The sequence below is a fragment of the Urocitellus parryii genome, chromosome 3, assembly GCF_045843805.1.
Source record: "Urocitellus parryii isolate mUroPar1 chromosome 3, mUroPar1.hap1, whole genome shotgun sequence".
In the NCBI taxonomy this organism is placed as follows: domain Eukaryota; kingdom Metazoa; phylum Chordata; class Mammalia; order Rodentia; family Sciuridae; genus Urocitellus; species Urocitellus parryii.
Genome location: NC_135533.1, coordinates 58,372,533 through 58,395,187, shown reverse-complemented (window position 1 = coordinate 58,395,187; position 22,655 = coordinate 58,372,533). Strand labels below are relative to the sequence as shown.

Sequence of the window (22,655 nt, the reverse complement as noted above, 5' to 3'; positions counted from 1 at the left end):
TATTGAGCTCATCATTTTGATTCAATGAAAGAAAGCAGACACCTTAGTGGGAGCGATTAAGTTTAAGGCTTTATATTGTGTTCATTGGATTCTGTTAATACTGGTCTTACCACTAAAGGTGAAGCGCTGGAAACCTTCAGGGACACTATAAGTCTAAAGGGTGGAATTTATCCTGCCTTAGATGCATACTTTTAGATGGGAAAACACACAACATGAAAAAACAAGGGAAAAAGCACCCCAAACAAATCAAGATGCTTCAACAACAGAAGCCACTGATAACACAGTAGAAGAAATGTCCAAGAAGGAGTTCATATTGTATATAGTTAAATTGATATGTGAAATAAAGGATAGTATAGGAGTGAAATCAAAGAAAAAATACAGGAAGTGAAAGATCACTTCAATAAAGAGTTAGAGATTATGAAAGAAAAAAAAACAAGCAAAAATCCTCAAAATAAAGGAATCAGTAAACCAAACTATAAATTCAATAGAAAGTATCACCAACAGATTAAATCACTTGGAAGACAGAACCTCAGACAATGAAGACAAAATATATAACCTTGAAAGTAGAACACGTGAAGAAGATGGTAAGAAACCATGAAGAGAATATCCAAGAATCATGGGATAACATGAAAAGACCAAATTAAATTTCAGAGTTATTGGAATAGATGAAGGAGCAGAGATACAAACCAAAGAAACGCACAATCTTTTCAATGATAATAGCAGAAAATTTCCCAAACCTAAAGAACAGAATGGAAAAATCAAATAAAAGAGGCTTACAGGACCCCAAGTGTACAAAATTACAGCAGACCCACACCAGGACACATTATAATGAGAATGACTAACACCGAGAATAAAGATAAAATATTAAAGAGAGAAAAAAATCAAGTTACATACAGGGGAAAACCAATTCGGATCTCAACTGATTTCTCAGCCCAGACCCTCAAAGCTATGATGTCCTGGAATAATATATTTCAAGCTCTGAAAGAAAACGGATGCCAACCAAGAATTTTATATCCAGCCAAATTAAGTTTCAGATTTGAAGATGAAATTAAAACATTCCAGGATAAAGAAAAATTAAAAGAATTTACAACTAGAAAGCCTACACTACAGAGCATTCTCAACAAAATATTCCATGAGGATGAAATGAAAAAAAAAAAAGTGAAAACCAGCAAAGGGAGGATCTACACTAAAGTGACATTCAACCAAATGAGAAACTAAGACAAATCAAAAACCAGAAATAAACCAAAATGATAGGGAATACAAATCACATTTCAATAATAACCTTGAATGTTAACGGCCTGAACTCATCAATCAAAAGACAGACTGGCAGATTGAATTTAAAAGCAAGACCCAACAATATGCTATCTTCAAGAGCCTCACCTCATGAGCAAAGACATCCACAGGCTGAAGGTGAAAGGATGGGGTTTCCATTCTATTTTCAGATAAAGTAGACTTCAAACCAAAGTTAATCAGGAGAGAAAGAAGGACATTTCATACTTCTTAAGGGAAATATATATATATATATATATATATATATATATATATATATATATATATATACAGTACATAACAATTGTAAATATTTATGCCCCAAACAATGGAGCATCTATGTACATCAAAAAAAACTCTTCTCATTTCAAGAGTCAAATAGATCACAATACAATAATACTGGGTGACTTTAACACAACTCTCTCACTACTGGACAGATCTTCCAAACAAAAACTAAATAAGGAAACTATACAACTTAATAATACAAACAATAATTTAGACTTAACAGACATATATAGAATATTTCATCCATCAATGAACAAATATACACTCTTCTCAGCAGCACATGTTCCTTCTCTAAAATAGACCATATCTTATGCCACCAAGCAATCTTAGTAAATAAAAAAATTAAAAACCCAGATAAAACCCTGCATTCTATCAGATCACAATGGAATGAAATTATAAATCAATGATAAAATAAAAAATAGAAGCTACTATAACAAATGGAGACTACATAATAAACAATTGAATGACAAATGGATACTGGAAGAAATCAACGAGGAAATTAAAAAAAATTAGAGGTCAATGAGAACACTGATACAACATATCAAAATCTCTGGGACACTATGAAGGCAATACTAAGGGGGAAGTTTATTGCATTGAGTGCATTCATTAAAAGAATAAAAAGTCAACAAATAAATGATCTAACACTAAATCTCAAAGCCCTAGAAAAAGAAGAACAAATCAACATCAAAAGCAGTAGAAGACAGGAAATTATTAAAATCAGAGCTGAAATTAATGAAATTGAAACAAAAGAAACAATTGAAAAAACAAAGAGGTGGTTCTTTAAAAAAATAAATAAAATAGATAAACCCCTAACCATGCTAATGAAGAGAAAAAGAGAGAAAACTAAAATTACTAAAATATAAGATGAAGAAGAAAATATCACAACAGACACATCTGAAATACAGAAGATAATTAGAAACTATTTTAAAAATTTATGCTCTATTAAATAGAAAATATTGAAGACATCGACAAATTTCTAGAGACATATGACCTACCCGAACTGAATGAGGAGGTCATACATGATTTAAATGCACAATTTCAAACAACGAAATAGAAAATGCCATCAAAAGCCTACCAACCAAGAAAAGCCCAGGACCAGATGGATTCTCAACCAAGTTCTACAAGACATTCAAAGAAGAATTAACACCAATACTCCTCAAAGTATTCCATGAAATAGAAAAGGAGGGAACCCTTTCAAACTCATTCTATGAGGCTAATATCACCCTGATACCAAAACCAGACAAAGACACATCAAAGAAAGAAAACTTCAGACCAATATCCCTGATGAACATAGATGCAAAAATTCTCAATAAAATTCTGGCAAATCACATACAAAAAAAATATTAAAAAGATAGTGCACCACAATCAAGTGGGATTCATTCCAGAGATGCAGGGTTGGTTCAACATATATAAATCAATAAACATAATTCATCATATTAATAGACTTAAAAACAAGAATCATATGATCTTCTCAATAGATGCAGGACATCTTCATGTTCAAAACATTAGAAAAACTAGGGATAGTAGGAACATATTAAAACATTGTAAAAGCTATATATGCTAAACCCAAGGCCATCTTCTAAATGGAGAAAAATTGAAAGCATTTCTACTAAAAACTGGAACAAGACAAAGACATCCTCTTTTATCCCCTCTATTCAACATCATCCTTGAAACTCTAGCCAGAGCAATTAGACAAAGAAAGAAAGAAAGAGAGAGAGAGAGAGAGAGAGAGAGAGAGAGAGAGAGAGAGAGAGAAAGAAAGAAAGAAAGAAAGAAAGAAAGAAAGAAAGAAAGAAAGAAAGAAAGAAATTAAAGGAATACAAATAGGTAAAGAAGAACTCAAACTATCACTATTTGCTAATGACATGATTTTATATCTAAAAGATGCAAAAAATTCCACCAGAAAACTTCTAGAACTAATAAATGAATTCAGCAAAGTTGCAGGATATAAAATCAACACCCATAAATCAAACACATTCCTATACATCAGTGATGAATCCACTGAAAGAGAAATTAGGAAAACTACTCCATTCACAATAGCCTCAAAAAAAAAAAAAAAACCTGGCAATCAATCTAACAATAGATGTGAAAGACCTCTACAATGGGGATTCCATCTCTTGGGTCCCCTTCTTCCTCCGGGAGAAGTCTTTTCTGCTGTCCTTTAATAAACTTATAATTTCTACTCTGACCTTGCCTCAGCGTGCTTCTTTGGTGTTATTCTTCAACATCGGGGAAGCAAGGACTCGTCACGGGTCAACAGCGGTAACATATTGGAGGTCCCAGATTGAGATTCTACACCGAGGTAAGTGCACGCACCCCATGTCTCTTTGAGGTGCATCTTACTCTCTCTTTCTTTCTGGAGGATAAGGTGGGCACCCGATGGCTACTTAAACGCAATTAGTGCAGCCGCCACTCTTCAAGACTCGGGTGAGAGGTTTCCCGGCCTAGGCAGCTCTCAATCACCTATTCAATACAGAGCAGGCATGTTGGGTTCGGTCAAAGCCGCTTCCAACTTTTCTGTCTGGGCCCGGAGAGCAATTGGCGTGAGTACACAGTGTCCCGAATCCTGGTCTGCCTCAGATGCGTGGAGGTGGAGGAAGGAGTTTGGAACAACTGCGGAATTCCGGTCTGGGCTACTCTCAGACGATTCTTAAGGTTCCTTTCTCTTGAGCCCCCTCCCGACAGCCCTCAGGGGTATCTAGAGTGATCAGTAGATGAATGGCACTGAGGGAAAGCCCCAATCACATTTGCCTCCGTATGGGCTACACAACACTCCCAACCCCACATCCATTCCCTCCTGGATGCTCCCCTTCCTTCGCAGGTCAGAAATGTTAGCAATTCAGGTTGCAGGACTGAGAAAGGCATGAGATAATTAGTAAGATCTGCCCAGGTTCCCTAAGGTGCATAAGTAATTTTCACTAGTCTGTTTTACCGCCCAATGTTTAAAATGTGCTGTGTTCTTTAAGCTACTAGAGTGGCATTTTTAGAATCAACTCCTCCGGTAATCTGCTACCTTACAACCAGTAGATATCCCCTAACACTTAGGCGGCTCCTTTAGTCTACAGAGCAAAGGCAACAAAAGAGCACACAATTCTCTTTTATAAATTTGAACCTCAGACACTCAAGGAAAAGCGCCTCATTTTCTTGACCTGGCCTCAATACAAACTCTCTGATGGAGAAACCTGGACACCAGAGGAAAATATCAATTTTAATACAATTTTACAGTTTGATAAAATTTACAAAAAAGAAAATGGTGTGAGGTGCTGTATGTTCAGATTTTCTTTGCTCTAAGGGAAAATCCTAAATTATGCCAACAGTGTAAAGTAGACTTAGCTATGATATCTGCCATGAAGAGAAAAAACCTTGGACTCCCTGAGGAAAAAGAATCAAGAGAAAAATTTGGGCCGATCAAAGTACATACCCTCTTCCCGCTTCAAGACCTAAGGCAGATAAAAACTGACTCTACTGGAAAGTTAGGAGATATGCCAGATTGCCTGGGATCGGATCTATCCAAAGGAGCTAATCCTGTAAGTAAAGGGGAGACTGAGGGACTCCCAGCAGCTGCCAGAGCCATTTTCACTTTGGGGAAATTCCTCATTCCTTCCCTGCACTGTAAGGATTACTCCACCTGAATGCAGTAAAGTCAGTCACACTGAACCCTTGATTTTACACCTATAGTTGCCCCTATGTGAAAACATCTGGTCCACTCATGGGGAAATCTATGGTGCCACTGATAGGAGTCATAATTAAATGGAAGTTCAAAACCTGGAGAGATTTTTTTCTTATCTGGTCTGTTTTAAAGGTTATTATAGATTGTTTCTTGGGGATAATCTAGGTTAAATGTGTGTCTAAAAGATGATGTTTCATTGTAACATCTGGTATCTAAATGAGTTTGAAGCATTGCATAATCTTGCAGTTAAAAGTTGGGGTTAGTTAATTGTTTAGTTTGTGATTTCAGATAATTCATGCCAGAGAACTTAAATACTTAGGATAGAAAATTAAAAGAACTCTACTTCCAAGTTGGCAAGTAACTCCCAATCATTTAGCTTTATTTTTTTTCTCATCAATTTTGAACTGGGTAGCCTGAGAAAATTTCACTAGGTATACCAGAGCATTAACTTGGGCAAGGATAGTAAATTATGATATGGTATCTGTTCCCCTCAGTGTGTAAGATTCAGAAAAAGAAAGTGTTGGATTGGGACGTTGGTTGGTCTGGCTTATTGAAATGACATTAAATAGCAACAGTCTTAGAAATTTTTAAAAGCTTAATTTTGGATATACATGGTAGTGTGTGGTTCTCTTTTAAAATTTTTTCAGGGGATTTAATGTAACTTAATACTACTTTAGGAACTTAAGAACAAAGGAAGTGACTTAATGATCCTAAAGAAATTTCTTCTGTGGTAGCTTTTATATTATTAAGATCCTATTTTCAGTTTTGTGTGAGCAAGTTTTTCTAGTGTAGGAAAATGTAAAGATATAAAATTTTGAAAATTGTATCTTAAACTTGTATCATAATTTTCAACATCCAAACCTGAAAATTGTGACTTTATGGTTAAAATGCCTTAGGCATGAGGTTTTTGCTCAGAATTCCAGTTTTCCCAGTTTCTTCCAGATCTCAGCCAGGACTTAAGTTGTTATGCAAATAGAAGAAGCCTGGAGCACTCAGTAGGAGACAGATCTGAGGCCCCTTCCAAAAAAAAAGAGTAAAAGTGTCTTTTTATGGGAACTCAAACTAGATTAAAACAAAGAGTAAATTGTATGGCATTTACTAATTACTGGCCAGTCAATTTTTTCTAGGACTTTTGCCTTTTCTTAGATTCTGTATTTTTTTTGAGCTCATGATTTTGATCCTACAGACAAGTTAATGTTTTTCTGATAAGTTCTATTTTTGATCAACTGGAGTTTTTTTTTTAAACATTGCAATGAAATTTCACCTGAGAAAGCTGCAAGGCCTTTACTATTGTGTTATGTGTTACACTTGTGTTACATGTTGTATGTCGATATGTCTATATGTGTGTATGTCCATATATCATGCAGTGATATGACAATTGATAGATATATGAGGAGCGCTCATAAAAAATTTAAAAAATGGATCCAAATATCTTTGATTCACGTGATTCAAATGGCTCAATTTAAATTTGGTAAATAGATAAAAAAGAGGTCTTAAATTAAGCTTATAAGTTTTTCTAGGTGTTCAAAAAAGGCCCTAATAAAATGTTAAATCTGCTTAAATTCAAAAATTTACAAGTATTGTTTCAAAATGTGAACAGAAGGAGGTTAACAGATAAAAAAGAGAAACTAGAAGGTTCTAGGTATGGATTTAATAGAGGGAAAATGTGTTTCTGGATAAGAGTCTATATGATTAAGTAATTAAGAGGGTTTAAGTAAATGATATAAAGAAGGTCTGTGTAAGTTGCTTTTAAGTGTAAGTTTTTTAGCAAGTAATCCTAAAGAAATTAAACAGCTGGTTAAACAAGTGCTGTTGTTTTAGAGAATTGTGCTATGTTGTTTCTTTAAAAGCTAAACTTTGTTAATATAAAAACATCAATGTAATTGGTGCTATTAATGTGTTCATATCTTCCAGGTATACAAGTCTGTAAGGTAGAAGCTTTAGAAAGAGCATTATATCAAGCTGGTGTTCTAAAATTGTATGGTAATTTAGGCTTAAAAGAAAAACATGTTGGAAATTTATTTGTAATTTGTATTCTATAACTGGACTTGTTATCCAAGTATGTAAAGTTCCATGTTACTTTTTACACTGAGATACAATTTAAATGTATTTTTAAGTTAATGAGAGCCTAATCTGTGTAAAGGTTTTATTGCAAAACACAAAAGTACTTTGCTACTTTTCTACAACAGGTTAAAAGCTTTCTGCCTTCCTTTAATTCATGTTCTAGATGTGATATTATGTTGTGTTAGCTAATATTCATGTGAACTTGAGCAACAATTTATGTAAGCTTTGTAAAATGATGTCTAAAAAGCAAAGATCAGCTTCAGAACTATAGTATTTAAGATTTATGAAGAGCCCCGCCTTACTTGAGATAAGGCTCTATGTCTCATCTCACTACATGTAAGAATGATTATGAAAGAAGTAGACCAAATTTCAGTACATTTAAAGTTGTGTCCAAAAGTTGGTTTTTTGTCACGATTGCCAGGATGTCAAACAGGGGATTATAATGTATAACTCTGCCAAAATTCAAGGTAGCTATTATATGAACTAAATGTTTTTACTCTTGATAATTTTATTTTGTAGTTTTCTTATAAATGATTTAAGATTGCCTGTTAATGTTTTACAGAGGTACTGATTTAAGAACACACAACCTGGGTTAATTTAAGATAAGGAGTTATCACCTACAGGAGAGAGAGATAGACATTAAAGCCCAGTACTCTTAATATAAGGCTGTTGAAATTTATTTGCTAGATGTTTAAGATTAAGTTTTAAAATTAAAGTTAAATTAAAAGGGCCAAGAAAACCAATATTTGGCTCCTGCCCTCTGAGTCAGTCTGAATAAGGGAATAGGGGACTTCTCCAAAGAGCTTTGCAACTCTAGGCCACATAACCTCCTGATCAGGGAGATTAATGAGACCAGAGGAGGACAGAAAGCCAATCACTGCATTTTCTGTGAAGAGGAGGGTCATCAAAAAAGGGAGACATCCCTGATGCTTCCAAGGGAAGCCACATGGTCAAGCAAGGCCTGGACCCATCCTAGCACAAATGGCACTAGCAGAACTGAGAAGCTGCTGTAAGTTCCCTGAGGACTCCCAGGGAAACTCAGCTGACTGTTAACAATAGATAGAAACAAAAGTCAGTTTGACTTGCTTCATCTTAAACACTTAGCAAAGACAGTCAAAGCCAAAACACAGCTATTCCTGGGCATTTTAAATGATAATAATAGTTAAATGTAACCTCCAAAAATAAGTAAACTGGAGGCTACAAAAGAAATTCTTAGGTAAGAATGCCTGATAACTATCAAAAGGAACTGCCAGAGTAGTTTTTAGTTTAAGGCCTTTATTCCTAACCTACACAGGTAGGCTTAGTGTTTGCTAGTATGGTTATCCAGCCCTAAGTAACAGAATTAAAGATTTCTCTATTAGACACAGAGGTCATACTAGTAAAAGGATTTTGCAAGATCAGATGACATTAAATTATTAAACTGTATCTTAAGGGAAGGACAATTGTAACCCTAAAAGTTAAATGTTGTGTTTACATCCCTGACATTTCTGGCAATGTGACAAATATCCTTAAAGATTTACATGCTCAGATAGAAGCCATGTCCTCAGCAACCTTGTCATGGAAACAATATCTTAGCTCCTGGTTCTTGGTACTTCCTGGTGGAAAACATTGTTAGTCTTTGTCTTTGCCAACATATTCCTGTGCTATGGGATTTATTGCTGCATCAATATGGTTCCAGTACTAATGAATTCTTGTTTCTCTTATAGACCACCCATCACTCAAATGGCCCTCCAGTCTATTACTTCTCAATCAGACTTCTCTCATGGACCACTCGATAGACCCAATTTTTAAAGGGGGACTCCAAACTGCTTGCCCAACACCGTCCCTTTTCAGCCTGAAGAAGCCAGAAAGATCTTCTTCGCCCCCCTTCCTTACAGCAGTAAGGAGTTCCCAAATTAGAGGGGAGAATGAAGCCAGATTTAAAGTTAGGTAGTCAGTGTAGTTAGGTAAATCGGGTCTAATACCGAGTGAAATCTAAAATGGAGGTCATGCTGAGAATGATTCCAGGAAATGCAGGACAACTCATGGAATGTTAATGAAGTCCTGAAAAGGCCCTAGGCCAAAGTCCATCCCAAAGAAGTGTTAATGAAGTCCTCCCTGCTCAGACTACTTCTTTGGCCCACCTGTGTCCCACCCCTCGGGCCTTCCCACCTACATTCCATCACTGAAAGAAACTATAAAATGGAGAGACAACCACACTTCCACGGATTCCATCTCTTGGGTCCCCTTCTTCCTCCAGGAGAAGTCTTTTCTGCTGTCCTTTAATAAACATCTAATTTCTACTCTGAAAAAAAAAAAGACCTCTACAATGAAAACTACAGAACACTAAAGAAAGAAACTGAAGAAAACCCCAGAAGATGGAAAGATCTCCCATGCTCCTGGATAGGAAGAATTAATATTATCAAAATGGCCATACTACCAAAATCATTAGACATATTTAATGCAACTCCTATTAAAATACCAATGACATTCTTCATAGAAATAGGAAAGGCAATCATGAAATTTATTTGGAAAAATAAGAGACTCAGAATAGCTAAAGCAATCCTTAGCAAGAAAAGTAAAGCAGGAGGCATCACAGTACAAGACCTTAAACTATAGTACAGAGCTATAGAAATAAAAACAGCATAATATTGGCACCAAAATAGACTTGTAGACCAATGATACAGAATAGAGGACACAGAGACAAACTCACAAAATATCCACTCAAAGTGGATCAAAGACTTCGGTACTAGAACAGAGACCCTGCTCCTAATAGAAGAAAAAATAGACCCAAATCTTCACCAGGTTGGCTTAGGATCTGACTTCCTTAATAAGACTCCTATCATGCAAGAATTAAAACCATGAATCAATAAACGGGATGGATTCAAACTAAAAAGGTTCTCAGCAAAAGAAACAATCAGTGAGGTGAATAGAGAGCCTACAGAATGGAAGCAAATCTTTACCACAAGCACATCAGATAGAGCACTAATCTCTAGGATATATAAAGCACTCAAAAATCCTAACACCAAAAAAAAAAAAAACCGACAAATAACCCAATCAATAAATGGGCCAAGGAACTGAACAGGCACTTCATAGAAGAAGAAATACAATTGATCAACAAATAATGAAAAAAATGTTTAATATCTCTAGTAATTATAGAAATACAAATCAAAACTACTCTAAGATTTCATCTCACTCCTGTCAGAATGGCAATCATCAAGAATACAGGCAACAACATTTTTTACCACATCCTCGCCAACATTTTGTTGGCGAGGATGTGGTAAAAAAGGTACACTCATGCATTGCTGGTGGGACTGCAAATTGGTGCAACCACTATGGAAAGTAGTATGGAAATTCCTCAGAAAATTGGGAATGGAACCACCATTTGACCCAGCTATCTCACTCCTTGGTTTATACCCGAAGGACTTAAAATCAGCATACTATAATGACGCATCAGTGTTTACGAAGCTCAATTCACAATAGCTAGACTATGGAACCAACTCAGGTGTCCCTCAATAGATGAATAGATAAAGAAAATGTGGTGAATATACTCAATGGAATATTACTCAGCTTTAAAGAAGAGTAAAATTATGGCATTTGCCAATAAATGGCTGGAGTTGGAGAATATCATGCTAAGCAAAATAAGCCAATCCCACAAAACCAAATGCTGAATGTTTTCTCTAATATGTGGATGCTAATTCACAATAAGGCGGGAGGCACTAGGGAAGAATAGTGTTACCTTAGATTAGATAGAGGAAGTGATGGGACCGAAGGGGAGGGGATGTGGGGATAGGAAAGATAGTAGAATGACACAGACATTATTACTGTATGTATATATGTGACTACATGTATACTCAGAAAAATGAGAAATTATGTCCCATCTATGTATGATGTATCAAAGTGCATAAATGCATTCTACTGTCATGTATAACTAATTAAAACACATAAAATCTTTTTAAAAAATTACTGAAGAAATATTAATAATGGAGCACAAAAAGAAAATATATCAAAATGAAGCACAGAAAGAAAAAAAATGAACAGAAAATCAATGAACTTTGGGGCAACAAGTTATCTAATAGATATGTTTGAAAAGGAAGGAGACTAAAGTAGTTTAAAAAAATAATGGCTGAAAAAGTTCCAAGTTTGCTAAAATATATACACCCACAGATCAAAAAGGACAAACACAGAGAAAACTATACCAAAACATATCAAAATCAAATTACGGAAAAGTCAAAAAATCTTAAAAGCAACAAGGACAAAAGGCACATTACATACAAAAGGGGAAAGAATATCCAGCCACTGACTTACCTGAAACAATGCAAGGCAGGGCCAGAATGTAGCACAACAGTAAAGTGCTTGCCTCCCATGTGTGAAGCTCTGAGTTCAATCCCCAGGCACAAAAAGAAAAAGACAGAAAAGAAAAGAAAGAGAGAAAAAACACCTAAATAATTCAAAGCAAAAGATAATGGAATCACATCTTGAAAAGAATGAATAGTACCAAAAATGAAAAACTAGCCAGCCTAGGATTCTATATCTAGTGAAAATACCTTTAAGAAAGAAGACTTTTTCAGAGAAATAAAAGCTGAGAAAATTCAGCAGGAGTAGACCTGTATTTCAAGAAATGTTAAGAATTTCATCATGCTGAAGGGAAATAGCTCCAGATGAAGACTCAGATCTAAACAAAAAGAGCAACAAAAAATAGCCAATTTGTGGGAAAATATAAACTACTTTTTTCTGGGGTTTTACTTTCTTTGAAAGATAACTGAACACTTTTCTCTCTCAATTCCCTTCAGCCCAGTCCTAAAGCCACTAAGTGGAGCCAAGCAGAGGAAGCATCCATGCAAGGTGAGGGGTACAGAAGGAGACCAGGAGGCCCAGAGCAGGGCATCCAATTAACTGAGTGTGGAAAGGGCAGTATCCCCTCAATGGAGCAGCCTGGCACAGAGTTCTGGAGGCCAAGAAGTGTTAGAAGGTTGCTCTCAAGGAGGAATATCCCCAAATGAAAAGTTGGAACCCAAATTGGAGAAGGAAGGCAACTAAGGAAATGTGGTTCATTGTGGGTTACTGGAGCCCAAAGCAGGTTATATCCCCAAAAGAAGACATCTACCCAAATCTAAATCCTGAGTCACTGAGAGGATACACTGAGAAGAAGAAAACATGATCATGTCTGTGTACTCTAGTAAAAATGCCTAAGGTAAATCAACTCATGCAGAAGTATTTAAAACGCACCCAAATTGAGAGAATTCACCATAAAACTTTCCTAATTCTTCATGTCAAGGTAGGTCATGAAAATTAACAAAAGACTGAGAACCTGTTCCAGACTGAAGGAAACCGAGGAGACCCGACAACCAACTGCAACATGTGTCCTGAGCTAGACCCTTTTGCTGGATCATCATTGGAATAACTGAGGAACCCTGAATTAGGTCTAAGGATTTTGATGATTGACTTTAAGAGAGGAAAACATGTTTATAGGAAATATATCAATAATATTCCAGTGTTGTGACATAGTATGTCAGAAACTCATTCTCAAAATTTTAGGAAAAAAATTCTTTGTAACATACTTGTAACTTTTCTGCAAGTCTGAGATTGTTAAAATTTGTTTTTAATTGTTTTAACATGTTTATAGGAAATATATCAATAATATTCCAGTGTTGTGACATAGTATGTCAGAAACTCATTCTCAAAATTTTAGGAAAAAAATTCTTTGTAACATACTTGTAACTTTTCTGCAAGTCTGAGATTGTTAAAATTTGTTTTTAATTGTGCTGGATAAAATACAACTGACTATTTAAAACAAATATAATAGGTGGGAGGGAAAGGGAGAGAAAAGGGAAATTGCATGAAAATGGAAGGAGACCCTCATTGTTATACAAAATTACATATAAAAGGTTGTGAGGGGAATGGGAAAAAAAACAAGGAGAGAAATGAATTACAGTAGATGGGGTAGAGAGAGAAGATGGGAAGGGAGGGGAGGGGGGATAGTAGAGGATAGGAAAGGTAGCAGAATACAACAGTTACTAATAGGGCATTATGTAAAAATGTGAATGTATAACCAATGTGATTCTGCAATCTGTATTTGGGGTAAAAATGGGAGTTCATAACCCACTTGAATCTAATGTATGAAATATGATATGTCAAGAGCTTTGTAATGTTTTGAACAACCAATAAAAAAAAAAAAGAAAAAGAGTTCCAGACCAAAAAATAATAATAAATTATATTGTGAAGTTTATAAATATATAGAAACAAAATATATGACAATAATAGCTAAAAGCACAGGAGAGAGGAAATAAAAGCACACTGTTGTTAAAGTCCTATATTATATATAATGTGGCATAAATTCTTTGAAAGTAATCTGTGATATCTTAAAAATACATAATATAAACCCTAGGGCAGCAATAAACAAAGAAACATTATCAGTCAAGGCATAGGAGTTTATAGAAAAAAAAAAGAACAGCTTCACAAATGTAAGAAGAAATGTGATACAGCTTAGAAAATCAAGAATGACATACTAATACTGCCATATTAATATGACATAAAGAGAAATCATAGGGTGAGAGTCATAGACTTTATTACCTAAAACTTTAAATTTCTATTATCAAAGGACTCCACAGGAAAAATGAAAGCCTCAAGTTTGAGAAAAATAATCTCTAAATAGATTCCAGACAAAGGGATATGATTATCAATATATAAAGAGCTATTACAAGAACTGTTGGTATTTTTAAATATATACTTCACAAATGCAGCCTTATAGAAGGAATATCCTATTAAACTGATGACAGAATTAGTCTTTTAAAAAAAGAGCTATTACAAATCAGTATGAAATTTATAGAAATTTTTACTAAAAGACAAAATATGAGCTGGTAATTTGTAAAAAGAGAGAATAATGGTCAAAAATACAATCATCCTAATTCCCAAGATACATATAAAAGGTAATATTATATAGTCTATAATTAATTCATACAAACCTGTAATACTGCATTTTCGGGTAACTGTGAAATATCAAATTCCATAGACTTACTCTTGAAAACAGCTTCAGAGAAACTTGGTTCAAGAGAAGCAAATTCTTCAGAAGATTTCATTTTTAACCTTTTTTTCCAGTTTTTCAGCTCAGATTCATGTTTTGATATCTGCAATGAAAATAATTAACAAATTCCATGGATTTGTCATAGAGATCAAATAAGATGATAGCACAGTGTTTAACATAATAGCACCAACCTAACATTATTTATTATCCTTGTTATTTCATAAATTAAAATTTTCTATATGCATTTTTAATACTCCCTGAACCACCAAAGCTTACATTACAGATCATTTGTCTTAGCTGTTATACAACATTGGCACAGGCAGTCACCTTAAAAGATCTGGTCTACAGTAGAGGAAGGAGAATAGAGAGAAGGAAGAGGGGAGCGAAAGAGAGGTATACTAGGGATTGAAATGGAATAAATCAAATTCCATGCATGTATGATTTTGTCAAAATGAACCCAACTATTATGTATAACTATAATGCACTAATAAAAGAAAAATTCTCAATCCATTGAAAAAAAATTGAATCTAACCTCCTCTTTTATAGATGAAGAAACTGAAGCCCACAAAGTGAAGGTGCTGGTAATAAAAGGGCATGGAAGGGAGGTGTTTAGCAGAGAAATAGCAAAAATAAATAAAAATTTAAAAATAAAAGGAGGAGGAGTCAGAAGGAAATTATTTGGAGATTTGCCTGATTTATCATTTCAGGAAGTCTACATTATTACTCTGATACATTCCTGAAAAATGTGTAATAAATATAAAATGCTAAGGATAAACTAGCATTTCACACCCATACACATGCAATTTCCATGTAATTAATATATATAGAGAGAATATAAATAAATAAATAAATAAATAAATAAATAAAATATCAATTAGAGTCTAAGGAAAAGCATACATTGAAGGGCCAACACACACAGATGTTCCCTGCCTCTGCTCCCAGCACATACCTGTCATCCTCACTCTACTTGAATATGGAATGACTGTTTGCCAAGAAATTATATAACTAGAAGAAAATTCCTTCTCTAAACACCCAATTAACTATGTAATACACATATATATTAAGAATAATATTAAATTACTCTTAATACGATATGTACTCTATATATCAACTAGAGTGTGCAAAACATTATGCTTGGTGTATAGGGAAGATTGTGAGAATACTGCCTGCTCTCAGGGACATTCAGCTTAAGGAAGGATATTTAAAAAACAGGGGCTGACTGGTCAGATACAGTAACCTACTTTGCCACAAGATAATTAGTGATCAGGCATAGAAGACAGTGATCAAAACACTAGATTAATACACAAAGTGGTAGAAAGCACTGAATGAGCAGACACAAAATGGTACCCAAAGGTATTCACAAAAGGCAAAGGCTAGAGGTCAGCCTACAAGAATGACAGCCCAATACCCATAGATTATAAATGCTAAAGAACCAGAACTGTGCTTTAGCTTTTCAATATCCTCCACGGACTCTAGAGCTGTTTCAAGCACACATGAGTTAAAAAAAAAGATCTCATATGCTATTCCTGTGTGGTATTGCCAATTTTAACATCTGAACCACTTTTGTGTGAATAGGGGCTTTGCTCATGCCCTCCAAGGGGCAACCACAAAAGAGAGATTTGATTTAATCTTCTTTTTCGTCTTTATCCTAACTTAGTATTGCAAAGAATATTAATAAAATATTGCCTACTAAATAATATAACTACAAAAAATTCCAGCCTGATGCTAGTAGTTACTCTGAACATTCTTAAAAAAATTTAAGTAATGATATAATGATAACTTAAGCGAACTAAGGTGTTTTTATGCTTAGAGATGTTATCTTTAGTCCTCTATTTCAGTTCCTAGTGGGTGTTCCAGTTAAGAATGATTCTTTAAACTTGCCAATTTAGTAATTTAAGAAATCACTTAATGTTAAGGTTGTGATTTATTAAATTGAATGTTGAAAAAGAATAAATAAATAGCAATTTAATCTTATCTAGAAAAGGAATAGATTGATTCAACTTCATCATTTATTTCTCTAAATCATATTAGTTTCTCTTCCACTTCAGACATCTACCTATCTAAATATTTACTTAGTTTCTTTATCAATAAATATAAACAAAATGTTAAAAGATTGTTTCTTGATTTTCATAGTTCAAATTAAACAAAAAAATCAGAAATATTTGGGATATGATGATAATGAACTTAAAAATTTTAAAACAGAATATAAAAAAAGAAAGAGTAAAAAGAAATACTTTGAATAACTGAAGTGGAATTTAAATTACTATATTATTAAAAGAGCAAGAATACCAGCAAAGTGCAAAATATGAAGGATTTTAATATTTTCTACATATAGCATTATTATCTGAGGCAATATACTATAACTAAATCAGATTCTTTAAAAAATTAAGTTTTCAATATACCATACCAACTCCTCTTCTCTGATTTTATTTCTAATTCTTACAATATCCCGCCATTTTGCAATGAAATTCCTTTGCCTGTGATCTTGGAAGATCTTTTGTATCCGTAATATTGCACCTGAAAAAAGTTAATAAAGTCCTTATATAATTAAAGCTGTTTCAAAAAGAACCCAAATGATTCAATATTCTGTCATGCTTATGAACCAATGTTGCATCTGATGTTTTTTCTTGATTTTAATGACACCCAAAATTAATTATTTGAAAGGATTAAAAAGTGCTCCCGAGACCTTATGAACCTGTAAACTTCACCTTTGCCCTTAGAAATGTGAAAATATGTATAGAAATGTGAAGATATGTATCATTTCTTTTAAAACAAATCTATTTCTTATAAACCAGAACTTCTAAAACTTATTCATAAGAAATGCAATCATGAGGCAGTATTCAGACCCAATGTTTTCTAATTTGTTATATGCTATAATTATTTGATTAAATGGATTGTTTTATACATGTTAACCAGGGATCCAAAGTCCAAAAGGGCCAGGAAGGAGGATAACAGCAGCAAACCTGGAGATACTGCCCTCAGAAGACTGCATTTATATTCCTGTTTGTAATCTAAATTGCAGCCAACTATTTTTTTTTCCGCAGGAGTAAAGGCCTAGTTTTGGCTTTGTTTTTATAATATTTGGTTTGGTTTTTGTTTTGGATTTTGTTTTGTTTTTCTTCTCAAAAAAAGCTGATGTCTGGATTTTACATGACTACTTCTGACACTCAAAAACTAAATTTTTTAATTTGTTGAATATTGTGCAAATAGAGCAAAATGTGTTACCAGTTTTCAAAATCACAGTTAGAATTTTATTTTTATTTCATTTTATTTTATTGATTGATTGATTGTACTGGAGATTGAACCAAAAGTGCTTTACCACTAAGCTACATCCCCAGTATTTTTTATTTTTTATTTTGAGACAGAATCTCGCTAAGTTACCTACAGCTTTGCTAAATAGCTGAGCCTGTTCTCAAATTTGTGATCCACCTGCCTCAGCCTCCAGAGTCACCACATAGTCAATATCCACACTGTAATTTCGTTCTCAGATTTAACCTCTTCAGAAAGCCTAAAACTCATCTAGTTTGGCTAATTAATAGTTCTCAAATTGAGCTAATCTAACTCAGAAATGAATAAGCTTTTATCATTGCATATCTGTTCAGTTCACCTAATTAATCATCTACAGGACCACTCTTTTCATTCTGCTTAAAGTGTTGTGGTTCAGTATGGAGAGCTGAATCACACAAAACAATTTTAAGTTCAGCTCCCAAACAGAGGAACAAACAAAACCAGATCTCTCTACCATGTTACTTCAGTGATCTTTTCAAGAATAATTATCTGGGACAGGGTTGTGGCTCAGTGGTAGAGCGCTTTCCTAGTGTGAGGCACGGGTTCGATACTCAGTACCATTAAAATAAATAAAAGTATTATGTTCATCTACAACTAAAATATATATATATATATATATATATATATATATATATTTAAAAAGAATAATTAGAAATTTCAACACTTTTGAATGGGGACATAAAATGATGGCTTGAAAATCAATTATTTAAGGCAATAAGTTTTTCCATTCATTTTAATTTCAATGCCTTTTGTTTGAATTGCTTTCCCCCACCAAAACACAGTTCCATACATTCAAATACTTAGGTTGATTTTAGTTTTTACCCTTTAAGTTATAACAAGTACAAAATAAAAACATTTTGTGAGAAATTGTTATATTGTTTTATCAGAAACTTATTTATATACCAATATATTAGATTATTTATATAGCTTCTAAATTACATCAGCTTATAATATTTCAGACCTTCGAGGCTTTATTATACATTATATAAATGTACCATAAAATACTTAAATATTGGGGCTGGGCTTGTAGCTCAGTGGTAGAGAGGTACAGCACTTGCTTAGTTCATGAAAGGCAGTGGGTTTGGTTCTCAGCACCACATAAATATAGAGGTATTGTGTCCATCGACAACTAGAAAAATTTTTAAATACTTTAATAATTATTATTTTATTTTTTGTCCATTTTATTTTTTAAAAAATATTTATTTTTTAGTTTTAGGTAGACACAATATCTTTATTTCTTATTTTTATGTGGTACTGAGAATCGAACCCAGTGCCTCACACATGCTAGGCGAGCACACTACCCCAGCCCCTTTTTGTCCATTTTAAAGCTACCATTTTGAGAATCATAACTTGGGTTTATTCAAGCAAGATTTTAACTTTTTTCATGATCAAGGTATATGAACTAAGGATAGGGCAGGAGGAATAACATCCTGAAGGGCCACAATGTGATTGTAACTGGGATGTTTTTAAGAGATTGGGAGGTGAAATGTACAAAAGGCAAAATAGACCAGAGAGAGATTTAGAACAATAGAAGGAAGATGCAGCAGTGACAGAAAGCCTGAGAAAGGGAAAGAAAAGTGAAAAGAGAAACATAAACCAGGAGCAAAAAACCATCACAAGAATAGGGAGAGGTGTTGAGACATAGAAGTAGCCTAGAAGTAGAAAGAGAAAAAAAATGATAGAGGTCATCCCCAATCTCATGTACAAATTATATTGCTTTTACTACAGAGCTCACAATTCCTCCAAGATAGGAATTTTGAAGATAGTTACCACCTACCATTACAGCCCTGTGAAATTCTAGCTAGCCAATTAACTAGATCCTTCATCACATTTATGTTAAAACCTTCAGGGGATCCACTCTGGGAGGTACAGACAACAACACAAAAGGAAATGATTTTGTGATTTGCACAGTCATATATGAGTCAGTACTAGAGAGCAGCAACAACATCCGAGCAAAAGGCTAGAATTCTTTACCCCTACTGTGGGGAGGGGGGGTGCGGGCAGGAGTGGAACCAGGGATTGAACTCAGGGGCACTCAACCACTGAGCCACATCCTCGGCCCTATTTTTTATTTTATTTAAAAACAGGTCTTAACTGAGTTGCTTAGCACCTCACTTTTCCTGAGGCTGGCTTTGGACTCATGATCCTCCTGTCTCAGCCTCTCTAGCCGCTGGGATTGCAGGAGTGGGGATTGCAGGAGTGGGGATAGCAGGCGGGCAATACCATGCCTGGCTACCACTACTCTTAATTAAGAAAAATGATTTTTCTTTAAGCGTTCTCATATATAAATTAAATTAAATGTTTGTAAAGAATATATAGGTCTCCATAAAAGTAGTCAACTTTGATATCCACCTATAACATACCAGTTCTTTACTATGTAAAAAGATAATAAATCCCTATTTATATTTATATATTCATACACCAATACACAGGATTTAATTTTAAATATGCCTCTTTTCTATTATAATAAAATCTTTAAACAAAATGTCATTAAGTATTCTGAATTAATGGCTCCACCTTAATTTTATGACAATAATACAAACCATGCTAAACTGTAAGTTTACTGATTCTCTGAATAAGTAAATTTTTTTAAAAAAACTATTGTTATCATGTAAGGATTTACCTTGAAATTTTGCTTTTTGATTTTTTGTATAAGAGTACCATTGATGAAATGAAAATTTTTTAAGTTTAGAATCACAATAAATTATTGCTTTTTCCATCTTTTCAGCTAGGGTATCCTCTACATTTATATGAGGCATTGTCATTTCTTTCCAAGTCCTGCAGGCAGAAACACAGATTTTGACGTCAGAGCAACCCGTTAGTAAATACATTAAATGGAACAAGAACTAACACTTCCTTTATTCTCCTCAAAATCACAGCATAGAAAGAAAATTCTATACATTTGGGTGACCTGAAGAATTTCTAATGATTACAGAGGATAACAGAAGTTATATGGCAGCCTTATTTCTTTTGGGATAAGATAAAGAAATCATGGAATAATGTCATGTTAGGATAACTTCAATTTCCCAAAATAATTGTCATAATGATGATTTAAGAAAAAAGGGGGCAGTGGAATGAGACGGACATTATTACCCTATATACATGTATGATTATAGTACCTGTGCAACTCTGCAACCATATTCAGCCAGAGGAAGGAGAAGTTGTGCTCCATTTGTGTACAATGTGTCAAAATGCATTCTACTGTCATGTATAACTAATTAGAACAAATTTAAAAATTAAAAAAAATTTAAAAAATTAAAAACAAAAAAGGGGGATCCAAATTCCAAAACATATCTGTCCCCAAGGATTTCAGATGAGTGAATTGTGGACCTGTACTATCCGTTTATAAGTTTTATTAAAGAAAAAGAAAAACATAAAATACAAAAGTTATATCTCAAAGAAGTAAAAAATATATTTTAACCAAATACATTCTGATTAAATATTTTTTTAATATAACATAAAATAGTAGGGCTGGGGTTGTGGCTCAGTGGTACAACACATGCCTAGCATGTGTGAGGCACTGGGTTTGATCCTCAGCACCACATAAAAATAAATAAATAAAATAAAGGTACTGGGTCCATCTACAATCTTAAAAAAAATGTTTAAAAATGAAATGGTAAAAACATGCTTAAATAGAAAAAATCATCACAACTGGCTAAGAGTGAGTTTTTCTTTATGTGGAGAATATCATGAATAAAAGCACAAAAAGAAATAGAATATAAAAAATCACATTATTATCAGAAAAATCACATTCTTACCCAAAACAGGTCTTTACTAAATGTCCAGTATAAAAGGTGCATGCTTTTATCATCAATTCTGGAGTCGTCTAAAATAAATAAGTAATTGAAATAAACATTAGACATAAGTGGAATACACAGTTTACCTGAACAAGATACACAAGGAAATGAGAGCAATGATTGCCTCTGGGGAAAGGAACTAGGCATCTGGGAGACAAGAATGGACTGAAAGAACTATATATCACTTAAATATTTAGGAATATTATTATCTATGCCTAACATCTATTTTTTAAAAGTTAGAATTGCAGATTAAAATTTTCCTATTACATCTCACTTTAAAGCATTTTAATGTATATATTATGGCACTGTTATTATTAGCTGTATTTATAAAAGAATAAAACTGCAGTTCTACTGGTCACTATTAATTAAGACTGATTTTGCTTATCAAGGATATGAGATTCTCTTCCTAAAAAAAAAAAAATGTAAAAAAAGTGTAGGAATGCCTCACCAAGCAGGAATAAGAAAACCATATAAATTAAAAGTCTAAAATAACCCAATCAATAAATGGGCTAATAAAGTGAACAAACACTTCACAGAATAAGAAATACAATAGATCAACAAACATGAAAAAAATGTTCATTCTCTCTAGCAGTTAGAAAAATGCAAATCAAAACTACTGTAAGATTTCATCTCAGTTCAGTCAGAATGGCAATTATCAAGAATACAAGCAACAATAAGTGTTGGCGAGGATCCAGGAAAAAAGTACACTCATACATTGCTGGCAGGACTACAAATTGGTGCAACCACTATGAAAAGTAGTACAGAGATTCCTTAGAAAATTTGCAAAAACCCACCATTTAACCCAGCTATCCCACACCTGTCTATACCCAAAGGATTTAAAATCAGCATACACTACAGTAACACAGCCATATCAATGTTTGCAGCTCAATTCACAACAGCTAATCTGTGGAATCAACCTAGATGCCTTCAACAGATGAATGGATAAGAAATGTGGTATATATACACAATGGAATATTGTGGGGTCTATCCCACAATAATATAAAGAAGAATAAGATTATGGCATTTGCAGGTAAATGTATGGAGCTGGAGAATATTATGCTAAATAAAACATGCCATACCCAAAAAACCAAAGGCTGAAGTTCTTCTCTGATAATCAGATGCTGATCCATAATGGGGGTGGGGGTAGGGAAGAACAGAGGAACTTCTGATTGGGCAGAGGGGAGTGAGGGGAGGGGAGGAGGTGTGGGAATAGGATGGACAGTGGAATGAGAAGGACATTATGATTATACTACCCATGTGATTCTGCACCATATATAGC

The 22,655-nt window shown here is 34.0% G+C and overlaps 1 protein-coding gene across 1 annotated transcript in view; it reads right to left on the bottom strand.

Annotated features, from left to right (window-relative positions):
• Positions 1–22,655, bottom strand: part of Fbxl13 (F-box and leucine rich repeat protein 13) — a 220,125-nt gene that overhangs the window by 172,666 nt on the left and 24,804 nt on the right. The window contains exons 4-7 of the mRNA XM_026384982.1: positions 21,338–21,405; positions 20,203–20,357; positions 16,699–16,808; positions 14,233–14,394 (exon numbers count right to left, since the gene is read on the bottom strand). Of these exons, the coding sequence (XP_026240767.1) occupies positions 14,233–14,394; positions 16,699–16,808; positions 20,203–20,357; positions 21,338–21,405 (495 nt within the window). The remainder of the gene's footprint in view (positions 1–14,232; positions 14,395–16,698; positions 16,809–20,202; positions 20,358–21,337; positions 21,406–22,655) is intronic.